Source organism: Anomaloglossus baeobatrachus, chromosome 4, assembly GCF_048569485.1.
Source record: "Anomaloglossus baeobatrachus isolate aAnoBae1 chromosome 4, aAnoBae1.hap1, whole genome shotgun sequence".
Classification (NCBI taxonomy): domain Eukaryota; kingdom Metazoa; phylum Chordata; class Amphibia; order Anura; family Aromobatidae; genus Anomaloglossus; species Anomaloglossus baeobatrachus.
Genome location: NC_134356.1, coordinates 528,020,286 through 528,033,637, shown reverse-complemented (window position 1 = coordinate 528,033,637; position 13,352 = coordinate 528,020,286). Strand labels below are relative to the sequence as shown.

At 46.6% G+C, this 13,352-nt stretch overlaps 1 protein-coding gene across 2 annotated transcripts in view; it reads left to right on the top strand.

The window, feature by feature from the left end:
* Positions 1-13,352, top strand: part of ARNT2 (aryl hydrocarbon receptor nuclear translocator 2) — a 213,045-nt gene that overhangs the window by 172,192 nt on the left and 27,501 nt on the right. For both annotated transcript variants that reach the window (XM_075345922.1, XM_075345923.1), the window contains 3 exons: positions 3,437-3,509; positions 3,595-3,721; positions 8,713-8,809. In XM_075345922.1, the coding sequence (XP_075202037.1) occupies positions 3,437-3,509; positions 3,595-3,721; positions 8,713-8,809 (297 nt within the window). The remainder of the gene's footprint in view (positions 1-3,436; positions 3,510-3,594; positions 3,722-8,712; positions 8,810-13,352) is intronic.

The following is a 13,352-nucleotide window of genomic DNA, read 5'->3' as shown; positions in this document are numbered from 1 at the left end:
GCGCTCAGCTGAGAGCTGACACATGCCGGCGGTAGGGTGCTGAGCTGAGCGCCCTGACATGTCGGCGGCTTAGCGCTCAGCTGAGAGCTGACACATGCCAGCGGTCGGGCGCTCAGCTGAACTCCCTGACATGCCGGCGGCTGAGCGCTCAGCTGAGAGCTGACACATGCCGGCGGTCGGGCGCTCAGCTGAACGCTCAGCTACCGAGAAATGTTGAAATGTTGCAGTAATGTTGTCCGTGGTCCATCAGGACCATGGACAACATACAAAATCACGCAGCCTCAGTGCCCTCATGTGCAGCCGCTGGTGGTTAATTTTCCTTAACTTGCGGTACACTTAGGGCGCAATCGCGGCAAGTCCCCATACGGTACATTGCATGGAGACTTGCTGCGATTGCTGTGGGATTTTTTCCAATATAAGACATACCCCGAAAGTAAGACATAGTGGCACTTTTGGGGGTAAAAAGAATGTAAGACACTGTCTTACTTTCGGGGAAACACGGTAGATATGGTTAAATAGGTTTCTCCTGCCACTTACAGAAAAAAAAAGCAACTCTTCAGAATAGTGTTATAAGAAGATAACTAATACACACTGTACCGATCACCTGGCACTCAAGTTCCTGTGCTTTCCGTGTCCCCCATCGTTGTGTTCACTCCCTGCCCCATCTACACAGACTTGTGACCACTGCAGTTAATCACTAACCACGGTGAGGAACAGCCCATCACTGCTCCAGCAGACTGACTGCAGAGGCCACATGTCCATCCAGGCACGGCAAAAAGTGCACAGACCGGTTGGGGACCCGAAAATCATAGAACCCTTATTGGATCAGTATGGTAACCATTCATTTTTATTATTATTAACCATTGTAAAAAATGTAAGTGGCTGAACAACCTCTTTAAATATTAATTTAAATGTAATACAATGCATACAGAAATATATGTTTTAAATATAAGACTTTGTATTTATTGTGTACAGTGTTCTGGATTTCTACACTGACATTATTCAGACGAAAGATGTGTGTGACTTGGCATTAATGTTGATGGCTGCAGGCAATAAAGCCACTACAGTCGAGCCCGCTGAATAATAATGTGTGGGCAGCTTAAAAGGGGTGTTACATGCAGCGATATCGCTAGTGATATCGCTGGTGAAAGCACCCGCCCCCGTCGTTTGTGCGTCACGGGCAAATCGCTGCCCGTGGCGCACAAAATTGTTAGAAGCTGTCACACGTACTTACCTGCCTAGCGACGTCACTGTTGCCGGCGAACCGCCTCCTTTCTAAGGGGGCGGTTCGTGCGGCGTTACAGCAACGTCACTAAGCGGCCGTCCAATAGAAGCGGAGGGGAGGAGATGAGCGGCCGGAACATCCCGCCCACCTCCTTTCTTTCACATTGCCGGCGGTCGCAGGTAAGCTGTAGTTTGTCGTTCCCGCAGTGTCACACATAGCGATGTGTACTGCCTCGGGAACGACGAACAACCTGCGACCTCAGCAATCAACGATTTTTTTAAAAAGGAACGACGTGTCAACGATGGACGATAAGGTGAGTATTTTCCATCGTTAACAGTCGTTCCTTGCTGTCACACGCAACGACGTCGCTAACGATGCCGGATGTGCATCACGGAATCCGTGACCCCGGCGATATATCGTAGATACGTTGTTGCGTGTAATGGGGCCTTTAGGCTTAGCTTTACCTTGTTCACACTTGATATTTTACTGGTCCCAATAAGACATACAGTATATCGATGTATATTAAAACACAAAAGTCAAGTCTATGTATGCCACGACCCCTACCCTATTCTTTGTAGTCTGTAAGAAATTTAGGAATCTCCACACATATAAAGTATATAAAATCAGTGTCCACATGCTTTTATACACATCATTAAAATATAAGATGATTTCCAATGTCTATTAATAAAATGATGAGAGGTTTGAATATTTGTAATGAATAAGCCACGCCACATTTTAGTACATTATTGTCTGTCTATTCCCAGGCCTGTACAAATATGTGTCTGGATCTCCACATTGTGCTGACTCCGGTCTTCATCACATACGAGACGCTTTATGACTATGAGTTTAGTTCTGAGTTGACCACTTGGATTCTTCCTATATTCACAGATACATAGGAGCAGACTGTCATTGACATATAAGAAAACATTTCAGACATAAGTGCCGCATCTTCTCATATTCACACATAGAATATTAAGTCAATCAAAGAATTTATGTAAGGGCTTTGCAACTTTTTAATATTTTAGAAATGTGACCTTATACTCATGCAAATAGCTTTGCGCTTGTGTGGTGGAGGCGATGGAGATAAATAAAAATTCTTGAAAATTACAAAGAATTGAACCTTAGGGTTTGCCAGAAGGTTACAGAAACTTTTAGGATACAATATTGAATCTTTGCCCAAATAACTTGAGACCCCCTCATTAACGGGAAGCTTTCATGTCCAAAACCGCTAATTACCTGCAGTTATAGGGTAAATCTACAAGTAAATACCATATAAATAGTGCTTACTGGAGCAGCAGCTGCAGGGGTAAAAATGTACTTAAATCCGCTCACTCCCGGTCATTGGGACGGTGCAGGAAGAAGTTACAGTGCGCGTGCTGCAATCACTGCATGGCACTTTGATTGACAGCCTGCTGTACAGGGTGTGTGTGGAGAGCAGGCTGTCAATCAATATGCCAGTGAGTTTGGAAAGTGAGCAGCTACAGGGAGGATGTAAATTAATTTTCTCCCTGTAGCCGCTCCTCCAGTAAAGCAGCCTAACAGAATTTTTTAATGCTGTTGACTTTCAGCTTAACCCTGTGTCTGCAGGTAAATAGCATTATTTTGTTGATGAGAGCCATAAGATGAAATACTTGATTAACCTCTGGACATAGAGCACTGTGAGAAGTGTGTTCAATTAAATCAATTCTCTATACATAAACCAGTCACTTTTCAGAGGAAGCCAAGATGGCCCCCGATGACATCACAGACCCTACCATCAGCATGGATCTACCAGATGACATCCCTCCCATCACCATCACCATGGACTGATCCACTGAAGTCAGACCCGCCCATCAACAGTAACACAGCCCATGAACTAAATGGGCATATCTGAACTTGTGTACTCCCCTAGCCTATATCAGAGACCGCACGGGTTCTCCTGTTCTCTTTGGCTGCCATTTTCACTGTGACCAAGAAGAGATTTCATATCCGACTGTGTCTGGTGTGAATTCTTTACGCATGCACTTGGTCTATACCAATTAGGCCAGACAGTAGGCAACTAGTGATCTCTGGTTAAGAGTTCACCCCAACAATTTGATCTGACAGGTTCCCTTTAAGATGCACATATGGGGCACAGCATAGGGCAACAATGGTGTTTATTTGTTTCGGTCATGTAAACTATCCACACTGTTATAGCCTACAGTATTTCCGCAGCTGTCTCTGTGTTCTTAGGCAGGTCCAGCAGCAGCAGGCCGAACTGGAGGTTCATCCAAGGGACAGCCTGTCCTCCTATGACCTGTCACAGGTGGGTATCTCTCACAGGTTTTCCCTAACCATCTTCTCGCTGTGTGCTCAGCCTTTGTTTGCTGACATGCTTTGTGTCATTTCAGGTGCCTGTCCCAAATCTTACGGGGAATGTTCACGAAGGGGGGAAGTCTGTGGTTGATAAGACAGAATCCATATTTTCTCAAGACCGGGACCCAAGATTTGCAGAGATGTTTGCTGGAATCACAGGCTGTAAGTTGTCCATCTTATCCCTTTGGACCAATCTCAAGATGTTAGATGATAAGCTTTACAGCCTCATTATTGGGCATACAGCCTGTGCGTGTGTCGTCAGGATATTTTCTTACACTTGCCCCTGACGCCTCAGTATCTAGAGGACTATCAGCGCTCATATTTTTCATCTTGACCCTAATAGAGTCCGTCTGCCTACTTTCAACAATTTATTACATCTTTAAAAGGATTACGTGATTTTAGATACCTATCGAGTTCAGATCAGGACAGTTCAGCGCCTGCAATAGAATTCAGGGACCCCAGGGATCCTGGTTATGTGTGTTTTCAATAAACATTTATGTATGTTTGTAAATGCAGCAAAAGGGTCAGATGCCGAGTCTTCATTGTGCAGGAATGTAATGTAACATATCCAAGGTGCCTTCTGCTAGCCTGCTTGTCGCCATCAGTGCATAGCTCCAGAGGTAACCGGGGCCTGTGTCTCTGATGGAGTAAAGGGGGATGTCTGCAAGAGATCTGAGGGCTTGGAAATCATTTATATACTGTTAGTGAGGGGAAATATATTGAGTGTGGATTTAATACTCTTACCGGTGGAGGCTGATTTATTTTACTGACATTGATTATTTCTGTATGCCTTACTTGAATGATCAATGTGTTTATAATATCTGGATGAATTTTCTGTGCTAGTTGAGTTTTGCTGCATAAGACAGTCTAAGCATACTTTATGAGAGATCTCCGAAACATTTTTTTGTCTTCACTTTAGATTGCTTAAAGGGAACCTGTCAGGTGCAATATGCAGCCAGACCCACGAGCAGTTCTGGGTGTATATTTCTAATCCCTGCCTAATCGTCCCTGTATACACTAGCATAGATAAAGGGATCTTTAGAAAAAGTATTTCTAAGGATCTTATATTGTATGCTAGTGTGGCCAGCGACTAGTTGTGAAGGCGTTACTTTCCCCGACTAGCCGCCCTCTTATGTTAGTACACCCACAGGGACAAGCTAACATGCTATTCAATGAAGGATCACCAGCGGTGATGCACGTACCTGTATCTGCGGTGAATGTTGAACTGAATGTTCTGCACTTCTTGCCATGCGTACCCGGCTTCATACTGCTCATGAGCGGAATTGCAGAACATTCACTGGTGATGCTGCATTGAATAGCATGTTAGCACGTCCATGTGGGTGTAATAACATGCTAAGAGGGCGGCTAGTCGGGGGAAGTAACGCCCTCATGACTAGTCGCTAGTCTAATTAGCATATGATATAAGATTTTTAGAAATACTTTTTCTAAAGATCTCTTTATCTATGCTAAAGTATACAAGGACAGTTCGGCAGGGATTAGCAATATGCACCCAGAACGGCTCGTGGTTCTGGGTGCATATTGCACCTGACAGGTTCCCTTTAAAGGAGTATTCCCATCTCCAAGATCCTATTATTATTATTTATTATTCTAGCGCCATTTATTCCATGGCGCTTTACAAGTGAAAGAGGGTATACGTACAACAATCATTAACAGTACAAAACAAACCGGTATAAGAGGAGACAGGACCCTGCCCGCGAGGGCTCACAGTCTACAGGGAATGGGTGATGCTACAATAGGTGAGGATAGAGCTGGTTGCGCAGTGGTGTACTGGACTGAGGGTTATTGTAGGTTGTAGGCTTGTTGGAAGAGGTGGGTCTTGAGGTTCCTCTTGAAGCTTTCCATGGTAGGGGAGAGTCTGATGTGCTGAGGTAGAGCATTCCAGAGTATGGGGGAGGCACGGGAGAAATCTTGTACGCGATTGTGGGAAGAGGAGATAAGAGAGGAGTAGAGAAGGAGATCTTGTGAGGATCTGAGGTTGCGTGCAGGTACATACCAGGAGACTAGGTCACAGATGTAGGGAGGAGACAGGTTGTGAATGGCTTTGTATATCATGGTTAATGTTTTGAACTGGAGTCGTTGGGCGATGGGAAGCCAGTGAAGGGATTGGCAGAGTGGCGAGGCTGGGGAATAGCGAGGGGAGAGGTGGATTAAGCGGGCCGCAGAGTTTAGGATAGATTGGAGGGGTGCAAGAGTGTTGGAAAGGAGGCCAGAGAGCAGGAGGTTGCAGTAGTTGAGGCGGGAGATGATGAGGGCATGCACTAATGTTTTTTCTGATTCTTGGATAAGGAAAGCTCGGATCCGGGAGATATTTTTGAGTTGTAGTCTGCATGAGGTGAAGAGGGCTTGGATGCGTGGCTTGAAGGATAGAGCAGAGTTGAGGGTTACTCCAAGGCAACGTGCTTGTGAGACTGGGGAGAGTGAGCAACCATCAAGTTTGATGGAAAGGCTTGTTGGAGGAGATGAGTGAGGAGGAGGAAAGACAATGAACTGTGTTTTGACTATGTTAAGTTTTAGGAATCGCGCAGAGAAGAAGGATGAAATAGCAGACAGACATTGTGGAATTTTAGTTAGTGGAGAGGTAATGTCAGGTCCAGAGAGGTAGATCTGTGTGTCATCGGCATAGAGATGATACTAAAAGCCGTGGGACTCTATGAGCTGTCCCAGGCCAAAGGTGGAGATGGAGAACAGTAGGAGTCCAAGAACTGAGCCTGGGGGACACCGACAGATAGGGGGCGAGATGAGGAAGTGGTGTGAGAATGGGAGACGCTGAAAGTTCGGTCGGTTAGGTATGAGGAGATCCAAGATAGGGCCAAGTCTGCGATGCCCAGAGTTGAGAGAATCTGTAATAGGAGGGAATGATCTACTGTGTCGAAGGCAGAAGACAGGTCCAGGAGGAGGAGGATAGAGTAGTGTCGCTTGGCTTTGGCGATTAGTAGATCATTGGTGACTTTGGTTAGGGCAGTTTCAGTAGATTGATGCGGTCGGAAGCCAGATTGTAGCCAGTCAAAGAGTGAGCAGGAGGAGAGGTATGAGGACAGTTCAAGATGGACATGCTGTTCCAGTAGTTTTGAGGCATAGGGGAGAAGTGATATGGGGCGATAGTTTGACACAGAGGATGGGTCAAGGGAGGGCTTTTTGAGGATGGGTGTAATGGAGGCATGTTTAAAGCATGAGGGGAATACACCACTTGTTAGTGATATGTTGAAGAGATGGGTTAGGGCTGGGATGAGGACTGCGGTGATGCTGGGGATGAGGTGCGATGGGAGCGGGTCCAGTGCACAGGTGGTTAGATGTGATCTTGAGAGTGGAAAGATTGTTTTCTGTCATGGTGGAGAACCTGGATTTGGAGGAAGAGGTATGATGAGGGGCCGTGGTGATTGTGGGCCAAAGCTTGCTCTGATGTTGTCAATCTTCTGCTTGAAGAAAGAGGCAAAGTCTTCAGCTGAGATGAGAGGAGAGGAAGGTGGTGCTGGAGGACGTAGGAGAGAATTGATCCTATCCCAATATGTAGTAAGCGTAAGAAGAATATTAGCAAATACCTCCAATTAGAAATGTAGTATAGTTCTGATATAGCCATGTCTCTTACCTCATGTGCAGGGCATTGCAACTTAGGTACCCATGGTTATGACCATGAGCAGCTAACTGTCTCTTTATGAGTGGACGTAACCATGGATACTTAAGCTGCAATGCCCTGCACATGAGGTAAGAAACATGGCTATATCAAGAGAGCTGTACTACATTTTTAATTGGATGTATTATTTGATAATATTATTATTACAACTACTACCTATTGGGATAGGATCTTGAAGATGGAAATACCCCTTTAAACTAATTTAGCATTTTAATTTTTGAATATAATTTTTGTAGTTTGTTGTCAATAGCTAGATGAGGCTTATAAACCAGTAAATTGAACACAAGTTTTCAACACACCAGAGTTATTCATCTATAAAATTATTTTATCATCAAGACATAAATTATGCAAAAAATATACATATTATGGTTTCACATTTAGCTAAAGCATTGCATTGTTGCAGGCTGAATTCATTTTCCAATCTTGTACTAGTTGTAGATTGATGTGAGGTCTGGGTGTACAGAGTGCTGCTGTTGTCTTCACTAGCTCTCAAGTATCAGGGACAACCTTTATTCCTGATTTTCTCATGAAGGAACATGTGTTTTGCTCCCAGTCTGCAGGCCTCCTTAGTAACAATGCTTTCCCTCCTCTTTCATCTGCGTTTTGTTTTAATTTTTCAGAATAGAACAGATGCAGGCTTATGTTGGGAGGGGGACTGTGTTGTGCAGACAGCAGATGACTCTGTGTTAAGTGTTACAGATTGTTGATGTGTTTAGAGGCTCTTCTATACTGTCCTATGTGACTGCTCTGGTTTGTTTCCTTGTATTCTCCATGTTTGGATGATTGAGATAATGGTTGCTGTATATCTCATGTACAATAGTTTATCCTCCCACATTGTTGAAGTGTTGAATGATCGTGCTGAAATCTGCAACAGCCTGCTGCTATCCCTAACACTGAGAGAAGCAAAGAGGACAGCATCAGAGCTAGGATCAGTGCAAAGGTGTACATAGCTTCTGAGTATTTCTGCATGTAGAAACACTTGATTATAAGGGTGTGTGCACACGATCACAACTCACTGTGTCCTGAACGTGGCAAGTCCTGACCTGCGAGGCCGCAAGTCCTCTCCTCAGGAGACCGCAGCTGCTTGTGCCCATGGTCCGGACTCTGGCTGTTGCAGTCTCTTGCTGTGTTCTCCCTGCGAAGAACGCTTGCGTCTCTGCAGCAAAGAATTGACATGCTGCGGCTTGAGAAGCCACACCGCAGGTCAAACAAGCACAGCGGGCATGAGAATTATAGAAATCCTATCCACTGTGCATGTACTGTGCAACGCAGCATTTTGGATGCAGTGAAAACACGCGGTCTCCAAAACGCTGTGAACATTGATCATGGGCGCGCAGCCGAACACAGCTAAGACCAAGAAATCAAAAAGTGGTTCCTACAATGTTGGTCTTGGTCTTTGGATTTACAATGACAATGTTTAAGACTTGAAGCTGTATTATAAAAAGAAAATATGCAAAGTAGTTAAACTGTAACTTTTTACTGCTTTTTATTTTTTTGTCAGCTGAGAAGAAAATGTTGTCAGCAACCAGCAGTGGTACCCAGCAGTTGTACTCTACAGGAAGCCCCTTCCAGCCTGGCCACAGTGGCAAGACCTTCAGGTACTTCTATCCTTCCTGCTCTGAGTGGATCATCCAGATGAGAAACTGATTAGGCCCAGGCTGCACAAAGCTAGTCCAATAATAACAGAATAATGCACAGTGCTTTTCATTACTGCTGCCAGAAAGCATTGGATCACACAATGTATACAACCAAGTAAGGTCACCACAAATGCCAATCAGCCAAGCGGATATGTTGTAATAATGCTGTGTGACCTTTGTACTGCAATGCTAATCAGCAGACGTGCTGTACGCAATCATGGGACGTTTACCGGTTGCGAGTCATCTAACATGATCTCAGCACTTTCCTTTATAAAATGCTATTTTCAATAGTGGTGTATATTATATAAAGATATAAGAAATAACTGTGTGATATTTGTTATTTGCACAAACTGGATTTATTAAAAAATAGCTCTTGCACTAAATTTTTTATTGGTTAAAGAGGACCACGTCAAGATTTTCATATGTAAACTAAATCCAGTGCTATGCTGGCGCTATCATGCTGATTCTAAACATACCCTTAGTTGTGATATCGGATGTATATTTTCTGAAATACAGGCAAGTTCCAGTATTTTTCGCTTTATAAGACGCACTTATGTTCCCCCAAATTTTGGGGGAAAGTAGGGGGTGCGTCTTATAAGCCAAATATACGGGGGGGTATATATATATGTACACTGCAGGGTCCAGGAGAGGTGGGGGCAGCAGCTCTGGAGTGCAGGGGAACGCTGCGGGCTGCAGCCTTTGATCTCCTGCTCCTGCTCATATAATATGCGCAGCCGCTGTCCATCTCCAATGGTGCTGAAATCGCACGCAGTGATGGGCTGGGGCAGCGGTGCATATTATATGAGCCTGCACCCCCCTGTGATGGCACATGCCCCCCCTTTGTTAGATTTGGCCCCCATGCTACTGCTCATTCTAAAATAAAAAAGCTTTACTTACCCCCTTCAGCGTTTCTCCCAGTGTCCCTGCTTCCACTGTGATCAGGCAGGCAGAGAGCTCAGTCTGCTGTGCCGATCACATGACCGCACTGACAACCAGGAGGTAAGGAAGAGAAGCATGGAGGGAGACAGGAGGGAGCTCAGCGCTGGAGGAGGTAAGGAAAGAGGGTTTTATTTTACTATGGGCAGCAGCCTGGGGGCGATATCTAACACAGGGGCACTTGTGCGATCTATATAGGGGCCATGGGCAGCACTATGGGGGCGATATCTAACACAGGGGGACTTGTGCGATCTATATAGGGGCCATAGGCAGCACTATGGGGGCGATATCTAACACAGGGGGACTTGTGCGATCTATAGGGGCCATGGGCAGCACTATGGGGGCGATATCTAACACAGGGGGACTTGTGCGATCTATATAGGGGCCATGGGCAGCACTATGGGGGCGATATCTAACACAGGGGGACTTGTGCGATCTATAGGGGCCATGGGCAGCACTATGGGGGCGATATCTAACACAGGGGGACTTGTGCGATCTATAGGGGCCATGGGCAGCATTATGGGGGCGATATCTAACACAGGGGGACTTGTGCGATCTATATAGGGGCTATGGGCAGCACTATGGGGGCGATATCTAACACAGGGGGACTTGTGCGATCTATAGGGGCCATGGGCAGCACTATGGGGGCGATATCTAACACAGGGGGACTTGTGCGATCTATATAGGGGCCATGGGCAGCACTATGGGGGCGATATCTAACACAGGGGGACTTGTGCGATCTATAGGGGCCATGGGCAGCACTATGGGGGCGATATCTAACACAGGGGGACTTGTGCGATCTATAGGGGCCATGGGCAGCATTATGGGGGCGATATCTAACACAGGGGGACTTGTGCGATCTATATAGGGGCTATGGGCAGCACTATGGGGGCGATATCTAACACAGGGGGACTTGTGCGATCTATAGGGGCCATGGGCAGCACCATGGGGGCGTTATCTAACACAGGGGGACTTGTGCGATCTATAGGGGCCATGGGCAGCAGCATGGGGACGTTATCTAACACAGGGGAATGTGTGCAATCCATAGGGGACCATAGGCAGTACAGGGGAATGTATGCAATCCATAGGGGGCCATAGGCAGTACAGGGGAATGTATGCAATCCATAGGGGGCCATAGGCAGCACAGGGGAACGTGTGCCATCACAAGGGGGCTATATTCAATATAAGGGGGCCATATCCAGATTGAGGGGGCTAATTTTAGGATGGGGGGCTATGAGGGACATATACTCTATATGATTTGTTATATGGACACTGGCATTATAAGATGGACCCCATTTAACATTAAAAAAAAATAAATTCTCTTTTCCTTCACCAAATTTGGGGGTGCGTCTTATAATCAGGTGCGTCTTGTAAAGCGAAAAATACGGTACATTTTGTGGAATGCACTGTTATTTGATGAATGGTGCAAAGGAATATCTAATAGGTGGGTCGGGTTTTGCTAGTTATTCCCACCCCTGTCTGTCCTTCCTCCCCCTGTCTCTGTTATTACAGGGTGAGGAAGGACAGGCAGACAGGGGCGGAAATAACTAGGAAAACCCGACCCACCTATTAGATATTCCATTGCACCTATCATTAAATAACAGTGCATTTCACAAATTTTATATTTCAGAAAGTATACATCCGATCTCACAACTAAGGTATGTTTAGAATCAGCATGATAGCGCCAGTATAGCACTGGCTTTAGTTTATATAGGAAAATCCTGGTGGTTGGTCCTCTTTAAATGTGTTTGTAGATGTAATGTAGTGTAAGTGTATTAATATACTCAGCTACCACCACTCTCTCCAGTATCCAGCGCTGGTCTTCTCTTCATGTCAGTGGAACATCAAAGGAAAAAACTGGAAAAAACAGGTTTTATGCCGCGCTTGAAGACCACAGACATTGATGTCAGAACAGATGATTCTTTTATTATTTCATTCCTATGCGTTTCGGAGACCCCAACTGTCTCCTTCTTCAGGGAAAAGAACTTTACAGAGGCCAAGGAAGAGTCCTTTTAAGAAGCAATGAAAAGGGGAGGGAAGACAAAGGGAGGAAATCCCTGCCTATGACGTCAGCTCACCATGTGCTGCAAAGCGATGACTCATAGCCACATGGAGTTGAGCCTCATCATAGTCACACTGAAAGAAACATATATTACATATAAATCTAAAATAGCATCAAAAGACTGTCAAAAAGTGCCAAAAATAGCTAATAAAAAAAATGAAAACAATGAAAATACCGTATTTTTCGGACTATAAGACGCACCGGACTATAAGACGCACCCTGGTTTTAGAGGAGGAAAATGGGAAAATAAAACTTTAAGCAAAAAATGTGGTCATGACACACTGTTATGGGGCGAGGATCTGCTGCTGAAACTGTTATGGGGGTAATGTCCCCAAATTTTCTACTAAGGTACCCCATCCTGGTAATGATCCTCCTGCCTTGTATATGATCCTGCTATAAACCCCCATCCAGCCTGTTCAAATACCCCCCCCCCATCCAGCCTGTTCACATACCCCCCCATCCAGCCTGTTCACATACCCCCCCCATCCAGCCTGTTCACATACCCCCCCCCATCCAGCCTGTTCACATACCCCCCCCCAATCCAGCCTGTTCACATACCCCCCCCATCCAGCCTGTTCACATACCCCCCCCCCCATCCAGCCTGTTCACATACCCCCCCCATCCAGCCTGTTCACATTCCCCCCCCCATCCAGCCTGTTCACATCCCCCCCCCATCCAGCCTGTTCACATACCCCCCCCCCCATCCAGCCTGTTCACATACCCCCCCATCCAGCCTGTTCACATGCCCCCCCCCCCATCCAGCCTGTTCACATACCCCCCCCCATCCAGCCTGTTCACATCCCCCCCCCCATCCAGCCTGTTCACATCCCCCCCATCCAGCCTGTTCACATCCCCCCCCTCCATCCAGCCTGTTCACATCCCCCCCCCTCCATCCAGCCTGTTCACATCCCCCCCCTCCATCCAGCCTGTTCACATACTCCCATCCTGCTATATGCCCCCATCGTGCTCATATAGCATCCTGGTATATGGCCTGTATCCTATAGCACAGAGAAAAAAAACAAACGTTTATACTCACCTTTTCCTCACTCCCTGCAGCACCGATCATCTTCCTCTCTGGCACGCTGATCTGTGTGTGTGGAGCCGTTCCCCTGCAGCACGCGATGTCTTCCTGTCTGTGCCGATCAGCTGACCAGCTCAGCACAGATCAGCTGACCGGCACAAACAGGAAGACATCGCGTGCAGCAGGGGGCGGCTGCACACACGGGGACGGGTGAGTACACTGATTCACTGCACCCCGCGCTGGTAATGACGTGCGGGGGGCAGTGAATACAGCCGCACATGATCACTCCAGGCTGTAATTGCCAGGGGTGATCATGCGGCCGGCTCTTTGCTATGCGTGCGTCCCCGCTCGTCCTCCCGTCCACCTGTCAGCGCCGGCTTGTGCGCTGAGAGATGGCCGGGAGGATGGGCGTGCATATGTAATGAGCGGGCCCACGTGGTCACGGCAGGCGCTGCTGCAGCCTGCTCGTGTCCCCGATGACCCGC